The sequence below is a fragment of the Capricornis sumatraensis genome, chromosome 6, assembly GCF_032405125.1.
Source record: "Capricornis sumatraensis isolate serow.1 chromosome 6, serow.2, whole genome shotgun sequence".
Taxonomy (NCBI): domain Eukaryota; kingdom Metazoa; phylum Chordata; class Mammalia; order Artiodactyla; family Bovidae; genus Capricornis; species Capricornis sumatraensis.
This window is the reverse complement of record NC_091074.1, coordinates 13590322-13603252: the sequence shown is the minus strand read 5'-3', so window position 1 is coordinate 13603252 and position 12931 is coordinate 13590322. Positions and strand designations below refer to the sequence as shown.

The 12931-nt window shown below is 46.6% G+C and overlaps 1 protein-coding gene across 1 annotated transcript in view; it reads right to left on the bottom strand.

The window, feature by feature from the left end:
• GALNTL6 (polypeptide N-acetylgalactosaminyltransferase like 6) overlaps nucleotides 1-12931 on the bottom strand; it is a 1456655-nt gene that overhangs the window by 23257 nt on the left and 1420467 nt on the right. The window contains exon 10 of the mRNA XM_068974511.1: nucleotides 7898-8014. Coding sequence (XP_068830612.1) covers nucleotides 7898-8014 — 117 coding nt within the window. The remainder of the gene's footprint in view (nucleotides 1-7897; nucleotides 8015-12931) is intronic.

Here is a 12931-nt window from a genome sequence, read left to right as displayed (position 1 = left end):
GGATCAGATGCCATGATCTTCATTTTTCTGAATGTTGAGTTTTAAGCCAACTTTTTCACTTTCCTCTTTCTCTTGCATCAAGAGGTTCTTCAGTTCTTCGCTTTCTGCCATAAGGCTGGTGTCATCTGCATATCTGAGGTTATTGGTATTTCTCCCAGCAATCTTGATTCCAGCTTGTGCTTCTTCCAGCCCAGCGTTTCTCATGATGTACTCTGCATATAAGTTAAATAAGCAGGGTGACAATATACAGCCTTGATGTACTCCTTTCCCTATTTGGAAACAGTGTGTTGTTCCATGTCCAATTCTAACTGTTGCTTCCTGACCTGCATAAAGATTTCACAAGAGGCAGGTTAGGTGATCTGGTATTCCCATCTCTAAGAATTTTCCAGAGTTTTTTGTGGCCCACACAAAGGTTTTGGCATAGTTAATAAAGCAGAAGTAGATATTTTTCTGGAACTCTCTTGCTTTTTCAATAATCCAGAGAATGTTGGCAATTTGATCTCTGGTTCCTCTGCCTTTTATAAAACCAGCTTGAACATCAGGAAGTTCACGGTTCACGTACTGTTGAAGCCTGGCTTGGAGAATTTTGAGCATTACTTTACTAGCGTGTGAGATGAGTACAGTTGTGCAGTAGTTTGAGCATTCTTTGGCATTGCCTTTCTTTGGGATTGGAAGGAAAACTTACCTTTTCTGGTCCTGTAGCCACTGCTGAGTTTTCCAAATTTGCTGGCATATTGAGTGCAACACTTTCACAGCATCATCTTTCAGGATTTGAAATAGCTCAACTGGAATTCCATCACCTCCACTAGCTTTGTTTGTATTGATACTTAAACAAAGATCATGGCATCCGGTCCCATCACTTCATGGGAAATAGATGGGGAAACAGTGGAAACAGTGTCAGACTTTATTTTGGGGGGCTCCAAAATCACTGCAGATGGTGACTACAGCCATGAAATTAAAAGACACTTACTCCTTGGAAGAAAAGTTATGACCAACCTAGATAGCATATTCAAAAGCAGAGACATTACTTTGTCGACTAAGGTCCGTCTAGTCAAGGCTATGGTTTTTCCTGTGGTCATGTATGGATGTGAGAGTTGGCCTGTGAAGAAGGCTGAGCGCCGAAGAATTGATACTTTTGAACTGTGGTGTTGGAGAAGACTCTTGAGAGTCCGTTGGACTGCAAGGAGATCCAACCAGTCCATTCTGAAGGAGATCAACCCTGAGATTTCTTTGGAAGGAATGATGCTAAAGCTGAAGCTCCAGTACTTTGGCCACCTTGTGCGAAGAGTTGACTCATTGGAAAAGACTCTGATGCTGGGAGGGATTGGGGGCAGGAGGAGAAGGGGACGACCGAGGATGAGATGGCTGGATGGCATCACGGACTCGATGGACATGAGTCTGAGTGAACTCCTGGAGTTGGTGATGGACCGGGAGGCCTGGCGTGTTGCGATTCATGGGGTCACAAAGAGTCGGACATGACTGAGCGACTGAACTGAACTGAAGACCCACTTGACTTTGCATCAGGATGTCTGGCTCTAGGTTGGTGATCACACCATTGTGATTATTTGGGTCATGAAGATCTTTTTTGCATAGTTCTTCTGTGTATTCTTGTCACCTTTCTTACTATCTTCTGCTTCTGTTGGGTCCATACCACTTCTGTCCTTTATTGTGCCCATCTTTGCATGAAATGTTCCCTTTGTATCTCTAATTTTCTTGAAGAGATCTCTAGACTTTCCCATTCTGTTATTTTCCTCTATTTCTTTGCATTGATCGCTGAGGAAGGCTGTCTTATCTCTCCTTGGTATTCTTTGGAACTCTGCATTCAAATGGGCATATTTTCCTTTTCTCCTTTGCCTTTAGCTTCTCTTCTTTTCTCAACTATTTGTAAGGCCTCCTCAGACAACCATTTTGCCTTTTTGCATTTCCTTTTTTGGGGGATGGTCTTGATCCCTGTCTCCTGTGCAAAGTCATGAACCTCCTTCCATACTTCTTCAGGCACTCTGTCTATCAGATCTAATGCCTTGAATCTATTTGTCACTTCCACTGTATAATTGTAAGGGATCTGATATATAATCGTAAGGTCATACCTGAACGATCTAGTGGGTTTCCCTACTTTCTTCAACTTAAGTCTGAATTTTGCAATAAGGAGTTCATGATCTGAGCCACAGTCAGCTCCTGGTCTTGTTTTTGTGGACTGTTTAGAGCTTCTCCATCTTTGACTGCAAAGAATATAATCAATCTGATTTTGGTGTTGACCATCTAGTGATGTCCATGTGTAGAGTCTTGTGTTGTTGGAAGAGGGTGTTTGCTGTGACCAGCGCTTTCTCTTGGCAAAACTCTGTTAGCCTTTGCCCTGCTTCATTCTGTACTCCAAGGCCAAATTTGCCTGTGACTCCAGGCGTTTCTTGACTCCCTACTTTTGCATTACTATCTTGTACATAAGTATATTTGTATCAGTTTTTCAAGATTCCACATACAAGTGACGTCATGTGATATTTGTCCTTCTCTGTCTGACTTCTTAGTACGATGAGCTCCAGGTCCATCCATGCTGCTGTAAATGGCATTATTCCATCCCTTTTTATGGCTGAATAATATTCCATTGTACATATACACCACATCTGCTTTCTCCACTCCTCTGCCTGTGGACATTTAGCTTGCTTCCATGTCTTGTCTACTCTAAAAAGTGCTGCTGTGAACACTGGGGTGAGTGTATTTTTTTGAATCAGAGTTTTGAGATACCCATATGACCATGTTGGCTCTTAACCTGAAATCTCATCGTATATTCACATAACCCTTAGAGGATGAAGTTCAAGCTCTTTAAAACATAAAGGCCTTTCCACCTTCTGACCTTTGCCATGTTTTCCAACTGCATCCCTGCCCCTTGACTTTATCTTCTAGCAATAGTAAAATATTTAGGAGTGGCTCAGAGTAAATCTTAGAAGTTCTCATCACAAGAAAAAAATCAGTAACTATGTTTGGTCCCTTGTACAGCAAGGAGATTAAACCATTCAATCTGAAGGGAAACCTGAATATTCATTGGAAGGACTGATGCTGAAGCTGAAGCTCCAATACTTTGGCCACCTGATGGGAAGAAGTGACTCACTGGAAAAGACCCTGATGCTGGGAAAGATTGAGGGCAGGCAGAGAGGGGGATGACAGAGGATGAGCTGGTTGGATGGCATCACTGACTCAATGAATGTGAGTCTGAGCAAACTCTGGGAGACAGTGATGGACAGGGGAGCCTGGTGTGCCGCAGGCCGTGGGGTCGTAAAGCCTTGGAGACAACTGAGCAACTGAACAACAACATCAACAACAAACTATGTTTGGTGATGAATATTAACTAAACTTTTGGGGCTATCATTTCATAATAGATGCGAATGTTGAGCCACCATGTTGTGTAAATGAAACAAATCTTACTGTATGTCAGTTAGACCTCAATGTAAAACCTGTAGTTCCTTGCTCTAATCAGGTGGTATGCTTTCCCGTCTATGGCTTTGTTCATGAGAGGCTCTCTGGCTGGAAGGCCCACATTCACCAGCCAGCTCACCTAAGAAGCCATCTCTCTGAACCTCTCCTTCCTTCCCACCCCCACCTCATTTCATCATGCTTGTCCGTTTATGTTTCTGTAACCTTCACTGGTCGGTGAGACCCCAGATGGCAGGAGCCATATCTTCATCTTTGTGTTTCCAGCACCCAGAACAATTCATGACACGTAATTCATGTCCAATAAAATTTCTATCACATAAATGAAAACGAAACAGAAAGTGCATGATATAACAGAAAGTGCACTGGAATAACTGTCAAGAGGAACTAATTATAATTAGTCTTTTCGGTTTCTCAAATAAATTTGTTTTGTTTGTGTCTAATTATTAATACAGCAATATTACCAATAATTCATTTTTTTTGAGCTTTCAATTTCAATGATTCTAAGCTCAGTTACCTATTATTAGAATAACAATGTCCTGGCCTATAAACCTGTCATGGATTAAATTTTATGTTACTTAAATGTCACAAATCTTGGTACCATAAGCAGTGCAGGTACCGGTGGCTGTGACTGGTTTATCCATTTTCCACTTTGTCACTTTTCCTGATTTTATACCTGTAGAAGCCGGAGCTGAAAGGCATTGTTGTCGTTACCTTGTCTTTCATTACCCAGTTGGCCTGCAGAAGTGGGTGGGCTGACTGCGGCCACGCTGCGAGAGTCCAGGCTTGTGTGTGCTTCCATAGACAGTGATTTCCCTTTACTTTCTTACTGTTTCCTTTTCTCTCGTTGTTTAGTCACTAAGTCCTGTCCCATTCATTTTTGATCCCATGGACTGTAGCCTGCCAGGCTCCTCTGTCCATGGGATTCTCCAGGCAAGATCACTGAAATGGGTTGCCATTTCCTTCTCCAGCGTATCTTCCCAGACCAGGGATTGAACCCACATCTCCGGCATTGGCAGGTGGATTCTTAACCACTAGACCACCAGGAAAGCCCTCTCCAGGGTCTTTGAAATGCTCTCTCCTGCCGCATAACTTATCCTAATTGTCACACGGAACCAAGCAGGCACTGACTGGTCTCATTTCTGAGACCTGCAATCCTGTGCGGTCATGTCAAAGCAGAAACAGGCACACATCATGCAGGTACCTGAAGGTCTGGAAACCTTTGGGCTGCTCCTCACTAACAAGAAATATTCAGATTTTATTCAGGTTCCCTGCATAGTACCTCCTGAGTTGTTTTCAGCCCCAAAGTCCTCACTCTTGAAGTACATTGATGTTAGTTTCTCCACTTTCTTCTTTGAAGTGATACTTTGAAACAGGTTCATAATGATATATAAGTTATACTTCTTGGTTTTGATGTTAATGTGGCGTGCACAATGTCGCCTGAGCCTGTACTGTGTTACACAAAAGCACAAAGTCTGTTCAGTCGCTAAGTCATGTCTGACTCTTGGTGACGGCATGGACTGTAGCCCTCCAGACTCCTCTGTCCATGGGATGCTCCAGGCAAGAATACTGGAGTGGGTTGCCATTCCCTTCTCCAGGGGATCTTCCTTCATTGAGTAATAAATATATATTGAGTATAAATCGAATAAAACGAAGAGTTAATTACTGGAAAAAAGGCAGTTTGTGATGTTTTGAACCTCCACATCAATATACAGTGATATGTGTTTCAAATAAGATTGACTTTCACCTCCTGTCAACCTTGTTTGATTGCCTTGTTTTCAGAAACTATCGGGAATGGAAATCTTTTTAAAGAGCTGGGACGATCCTGAGGGATGGGATGGGGAAGGAAGGTGGGAGAGGGGTTCAGGATGGGGGACACATGTACACCCATGGCTTATTCATGTCAATGTATGCCAAAAACCACCACAATACTGTAAAGTAATTAGCCTCCAATTAAAATTTTTAAAAAGAAAGAGTTTTGTTAAGTGGTCTTTTGTGCCTCTTAGATAGCTGTCTGCTTATCTAGTGCTGCCCTCTGGTGACTATTTCTTGAATTACATGCCACAGGTTTTTGCAGCTTTGCCTGGCCCTGGTGGTTCAGCAGTAAAGAATCCACCTGCCAATGCAGGAGACGGGGGTTCCATCCCGGGGTAGGGACGATCCCCTGGGGAAGGAAATGGGAGCCCACCCTAGTACTCTTGCCTAGGAAATCCCATGGACAGAGGAGCCTGGTGGGCTACAGTCTATGGAGTTGCAAAAAGGTCAGAGATGACTTAGTGACTAAACGACAAGGGTAGGACTGAGTATGCAATAAAGCTGGCTTTATTTATATTTATTTTCACCCATCAGATAAAGCTTGCAGCCCAGAGCATATTTCACTCCAGCACATTCCCTGGGATGGAGATGTTAAACCTGATCCGGTCATTCAGGTATGTCTGCGTCCTTCAGATCAACCAGCTGGACAGGCGTGTCTCCTGGTCGGGCTGAACAGAGGCAGTAGAGAGGAACTGAACTCAACAGAGACAGACTTTCCTTCTGGCATCCTTCTTTTCCCTTTTAAAAATGTCATTTTCTCCTCTAGACGCCAGCCTTACCGAGCGGCCGTGAAGCCTTCTCTCTTGCTCCCAGTCTGCAGTCAGAATTGCTTCATGGAGGAAATGGGTGGACACTGTCCCCTGCCCTGGTCACAGAAGATAAAGATCCCCTGGAGAAGGGAATGGCTACCCACTGCAGCATTCTTGCCTGAAAACTTCGATGGACAGTGGAGCCTGGAGGGCTACAGTCCATGGGGTCGCCAAGAGTCAGATACGACTGAGCGACTAACACACGCAGAGGATAAAGAAGGCAAGTCAGTTTCTACTGATGGCACCACTGCCAGTGAGCCGCAAGCTGCAGGGCCTTCCTTAAAACCCATCTGATACTGTCCATAGATGCAGGGTGTATTTGCGAGCATGTGTGCTCAGTTGTGTCCGACCCTTTGGCGACCCCATGGACTGTAGCCCGCCAGGCTCCTCTGTCCGTGGGATTCTCCAGGCAAGGATACTGGAGAGGGTTGCCATTCCCTTCCCCGGAGAACCTTCCGCACCCGGGATGGAACCTGGGTCTCTGGAGTTTCATGCATTGGCAGGTGGGTTCTTCACCACTGAGCCCCCCAGGGAAGCTCCCCTCAGCAAAGTCCCTGGTTTAGGGATTGATGGAGTTGATTCTGGGCTGTGCTCTGGACTTGGCTTAGTACAACGGTTTTCTTAAATTGGCTGCTCTGTGCCGGGGCAGGGCAGGAGCAGGTGCACGGTGGGGAGAGGGGAAGGCCGACACGTCCAGCCTCATCACACCCAATAACTCTTGGAGATCCCAGGCTGGGCGAGGTGGGGGCTTCTACTAACAGCGTTCATTAGTTACGAGTCGTATGCCTTCAGTCTGTGTGATGAGTACATGAGAGTGTGTGGTTTAATTTCTTATAGTTTCCTGTTTGAAAGATTTTATAATTTAAAACAATAAAAAGGGGCAGGCACAATTCTTCCCCTGTCTTTCCTCTTTTACGGGTGACTCGGGGTGAGGGAAGCCCCTTACCAGGACCGTCACGTTTCAGAGGTGGTCGGGAACCACACCTCACTTAATAAACTGAGTTGCTCCGGAATGCTGTTTTCAAGCACTAGCAGTAAATAGTCTTAAAGCATGGCTTCCCTGCTTGCTCAGTGGCTCAGCGGTAAGGAATCTGCCTGCCCAAGCAGGAGATGCAGGTGCGACCCTTGGGTCAGGAAGATCCCCTGGAGGAGGAAATGGCAACCCACTCCAGTATTCTTGCCTGGAGACGCCCACGGACAGAGGAGCCTGGCGGGCTACAGTCCATGGGGTTGGGTCGGACACAACTGAGTGACTGAACAACAACAAGTCTTAAAGCAACCATGTGGTCCACTCTGGGGTGTTCCTGCCTCTGAGTTATCCTTTGTGTGGAAGATCACAGCTTGCTGCTACAATGACAGCCAGAGGGGGAGATAAGATTAGAGAAAGTCACAAAAACTGACAGAATCACCAAGAGTCCTTCCAGGAAACCATGAAATCTGCTCGGGAGAGTTGTATAAACACCGTACAAACTTTTCATGGTTTGAAAGCGATCGTCCTGGGAAAGGAAGCAGAACACTAGGGTCACAATCACCATCTCTCTACCATGCTTTCTATTCTTTTCTTTTTTTTTTTGACACCATGTGGCATGTGGGATCTTAGCTCCTTGACCAGAGTCTGCACCTCTACTGGCAGCATGACTGCACTGCCGTGAACTGCAGGCATCCTTTCTTTAAAGCCCGTGTTAATACCTGATCTCAATGGATGACCAGGACTGCCCTGAGAGGAAGCGGAAGCCGAGAAGGGGTTCCCTTGACCGCAGAGCTAGGTGACCTCCCAGGCCCCTCTAGAGACCTATTCCCACACTGTCCCCTGCCTGTACCAGCCCCCCGCCCCCAGTCCCAGGACGCACCTGCTCATGGGACCAGGTCCTCTCAGAACCATCCTTGACACACACATCCAGCCTTAGCTCGGTCCCCGTGGCTCCGTGCTTGCTGTCCACACAGAGGTTTGCTGCCACGTTTCGAAGCTGCGGAGAGAGGGAAGGATAAGGATGGAGCTGTTCCTGACAATCCTGGTGGAGATTCAGCAGGGTTTTGTTTTTTTTTAATTTAATCCCACGATGATTGGATGGTGCCTTAAATTCACATGGAGAGAAACTGGAGAATTAAATAGCACATGGGCCAGTCTACATGAAAAGAACATGAGAAGATTGGACTGCAAAACCTCAGTGAGACTCTGGGTGAAACTGCAGTCTAGAAACAAGGACAGAGCTTTTCCTTTCAGGTGGTTCTTTAACCATAACTGGTCATCTTCCTGCTTCAAAGCATTGTATCCCATCGTCACATTAGCTAGGTTAGCTAGGAGAGAGCTCCAGTATGAGGCCAGTGTCGCAGGTAGAAGGTGTGAGGAAGAGGTCACTGTGTAAGGGGGTTCACTTGACGCCCCCTGGTGGCCAGGAATGGCCCCATCATCCTCCTTTTAGCATTTCTCCTGGATCATAACTTAAAACGTGCCATCCAGTAGACCTGAACGGATGTGAGAGTTGGACCCAAAAAAGGCTGAGCACCAAAAAAATGATGCTTTTGAACTGTGGTGCTGGAGAAGACTCTTGAGAGTCCCTTAGATAGCAAGATCAAACTAGTCCATCCTAGGGGAAATCAACCCTGAATATTCACTGGAAGGACTGATGCTGAAGTTGAAGCCCCAGTTCTTTGGCCTCCTGATGCAAAGAACTGACTCACTGTAAAGACCCTGATGCTGGGAAAGATTGAAGGCAGGAGGAGAAGGGGACCACAGAGGATGAGATGGTTGGATGGCATCGTCAACTCAATGGATATGAGTTTGAGCAAGCTCTGGGAGATAGCAAAGGACAGGGAAGCTTGGAGTGCTGCAGTCCATGGGGTCACAGAGTTGGACACAACTTAGTGAGTGAACAGCAACAACAAGAGAGTGTTAGGAAGGTAGGAAAGACAGTGACTATTGGTGCACTCCTTGACTGGATGAAGATTCTCTACCCCAGGGGTCCCCAACCTCCAGGGTCTAATGCCTGATGATCTGAGGTGGAGCTAATTTAGTAATAATAGAAATAAAGTGCACAATAAATGTACTGTGCTTGAATCATCCCCAAACCACCTCCCCACCAGTCTGTGTAAAACCCGTCTTCCACGAAACTGGTGCCAAAAAGTTTGGGGACCGCTGCTCTACATCATGTAGAGGGACTTTGAAAAGTTATAGCATGAGAAAAAAAGTGACTTAGTCATTCTTTGCAAATATTGCAGTAAAGAACTGAGTGGACTTTCCTGGTAGCTCAGCTGATAGAGAATCCACCTGCAATGTGGGAGACCCTGGTTGGATTCCTGGGTTGGGAAGATCCGCTGGAGAAGGGATAGGCTACCCACTCCAGTATTCTTGAGCTTCCCTGGTGGCTCAGACAGTAAAGAATCCATCTGCAATGGGTTGTCAGGAGGGAATCAAGCTTGTGGATACCAGATTCCTTATTCAGGAAATTTGGCCACAGTTGGGGGTTCACCCTCTGCTGCTGGACCAGTGCTCTCATGCGGACAGGGGATGTGAAAGCATGGAGGACACGGGGTGACACTTCTGAACCTGGTTTGGCCTACACACTTCTCCGAGAATCCCAGGAGAGCTATGGACACTCTTGCAAAAACAAAGGAACTGGAAGTGGACACACACAAGCACCTTTGTATTCACTTTTCTGGCTGCCATAGATTCCACATTTGAACCCGGATGATGGAAAATGCGTGCCACCTCCACACCCATTCCACAGAGGAATTGCCTCTTTTTTTTTCTTCTTTTTTTTTTTTGGCTGTGCCACACTCATGGTTGGCTTTCCCAGTGGCTCAGTGATTAAGAATCACTTAATCTCCTGCAATGCAGGAGACTTGGGTTCCATCCCTGGGTCAGGAAGATCCCCTGGGATGGCAACCCACTCCAGTGTTCTTGCCTGAAGAATCCCCTGGACAGAGGAATCTGGCAGGCTGTGGTCCATAGGGTTGAAAAGTGTTGGAAATGACTGAAGTGGCTTAGCACACATGCATGCACAGGCAACATGTGGGATCTGAGTTCCCTGGCCGCGGACTGAACCTGAGCCCCTTGCAGTAGAAGCATAGGGTCTTCAGCACTAGACCACCAGGGAAGTCCCACCTACTTCCTCTTAGTCTCCTGGGAGATCCAGATGGGCAGGACACGAACTTGGCCATGTCAGCGAGTGCCCCAGTCACTCCCAATTCCTTCACCTTTTCTCTACCTCCTCAATCAAGCATCAGGGAGGAATTTCATTGTGGAATTTAGGGAGCAAAGCTTAACAGAGGCATTTTGGGGGATCAATTCCCAGGTGTGTGCTTGGGTTTATTGGGTGAAAGAGAAGCAGCCTGAGGGATGGAAGTCTGAGCTTGCATCACTCTCTGGGCTCTAGCATCCGTCAACGCCTGTCTGATCTCAACCAGGACCAGGCTTTCAGTTTCTTAAAGCTGCTCTGCCAGGGGTTGCCAGACAGAACTCTGGGAAGAGCTGTCTCTTTATTCTTGGCCACTGAACTCATAGCCTCTCTATCCTTAGAGCTCTGCTGTCTGCTCAGTCATGTCTGACTCTTTGCGACCCCATGGACTGTAGCCCACCAGGCTCCTCTGTCCATGGGATTCTCTAGGCAGGAATACTGGGGTGAGTTGCCATGCCCTCCTGCAGGGCATCTTCCCACCCTGCGTCTCCTGCAGTCAGGTGGATTCTTTACCCACTGAGCCATTTGGAAGCCCAGTGTCAACTGATGGCAAAGGCTCCTTCAGGGCACTCCTGTTCCCACTCCTGAGTCCAGGTGGAGGGAACAGCAGCTGCACGTGGTTTATGGCCACGTGGCTGCAGGGGGACCAGCTGCACGGGCTCTGCTCTTGAAAGAGGAGGACGTGAGGCAAAAAAGGACGTGGGCCACCCAGCGAGGCCGGGCAGCGGATCTGCCAGTCCTGCCCAAAGCTGTCAGAGTGCCTGGTTCTCTTTCTAAATGCTGTGAATGTGAAAGGGCTCTGGCAAGGGGTAGAGGAAACCATTTTTGGAACTCTCAAACATTCTTAACTCTCATCCAAATGGCATCTGTGTAGACACTGGGATAAATGGTTTTGGAAACCAAATTTCAAGTTCCAAGGGCATAATTGTCCACATCTGTGTAAATTTCAGCCCCTTGCTGTGCCAGAGAAGAGCCACCGAGAGTCCAGCACAGGATGAGGTGGGCACCTGCACTCCAGCCTGTCCAGCCACTCTGCTCACACCCACCTCTTCAATTCACACCCCATCCTCGGCTCACAAACATGGCTCCGTCACAGTGAGCTGGTGAGTAAAATCGCAACAGAACAGACCCTAATGCTTGCTTACACTTTTGAATAAAGTTTTCTTTCTAAGGGAAAGTAGACAAGAAAAGAACACAGATGATTTCAACTTTTCCACCATGGGCTCGTGTATCTGCAGCTAAAGGAAAAGCAGTTCACACAAGCACACATGAACACACACACACACATCGAGGACAGGGTCACTGACTCATCTGGGACAGAAAAGGGCATTTTCCTGCTCTGTTCCTCCAACATCCTGTGTGGAGACTCAGCAGGACGAAAATCACCTCAAAGGACCGAGAGACTTGGAGCAGGATTAGAAAGAGAGGCGGTGCTTGACTAGGAACAGGGAAGAAACAGGAGAAAAATTGGGCCAAAGGGACTCAGGACGTGAGACAGGATTACAGAGATCTCCTGGGGGCGAGGATTAGGAGGTCTGGCAGAGAGTGAAGGCTGTCTTAGGTTGGCAGGAGAATGCCGGCTCGAATGGAACCTGGGCTTTCCCTCCCCGACATGGGAGGTTTTAGGAAAGAGGCTCCGGAGAAGGGGCGCGGGGAATAAACATCGAGGTGGCTGGCAAGTGGGGACAGATAATTCAGTTGGTGGTCAAAGAGAGACCAGCTCAGCGAACGCAGGGGTGGGGTTTGCTATCGCCCTTCCATAGACTTGGGGTTTTTAAGATGCCCCAGGGACTATGCTAGACATTGTATACTGTGGAAAATAAAAAAGGATTAGTGGATGAAATGGTGAAGATGATGAAAAGGTACAAACTTCCAGTTATAAAACGAAAAAGTTTTGGGAATGTGACCTACAGCCTGGTCACAACAGATACCCATTCTGTGTTGTATGTACTAAGACGGTGGGTCTTAAATGCTTGCATTGTAAGAAAATTAGTAATTCCACGGTGACCGATGGTAACTAGACTTATTGTGGTGATTGTTTTGTAATAGATACAAATATCAAATCATTATGTGGACACCCGGAAGTGAATAGATTGTGTTGTTGTTCAGTTGCTCAGTCATGTCTAAGTCTTTGCAACCCCATGGACTGCAGCACACCAGGCTTCCTTACCCTCCTCTGTCTCCCAGAGCTTGCTCAAACTCATGTCCCTTGAGTCAGTGATGCTATCCAACCATCTTGTCCTCTGTTGCTTCCCTCTCCTCCTGCCCTTGATCTTTCCCAGCATCTCTTCTCCACTGAGTCAGCTCTTTGCAACAGCTTCAGCTTCAGCATCATTCCTTTTAATGAATATTAAGGATTGATTTCCTTTAGGATTGACTGGTTTGATCTTCTTGCTGTCCAAGGGACTCTCAAGAGTCTTCTCTAGCACTACAATTCGAAAGCATCAATTCTCTGGCATTCAGCCTTCCTTATGGTCCAATTCTCACATCCATACATGACTACTGAAAAAACCATAGCCTTGACTATACAGATCTTGGTCAGCAAAGCGATGTCTCTGCTTTTCAGTACACTGACTAGGTTATAGGTCAATTATATCTCAGTTTTAAAAATTCAGAAAAATACATTTGAATTCAACCCCCTCCACCCCAGAAAAGTCTGTCCCCTCCTTTGAAAGCACATCTAGTCCCTTGTCATCCCCAAAGTCC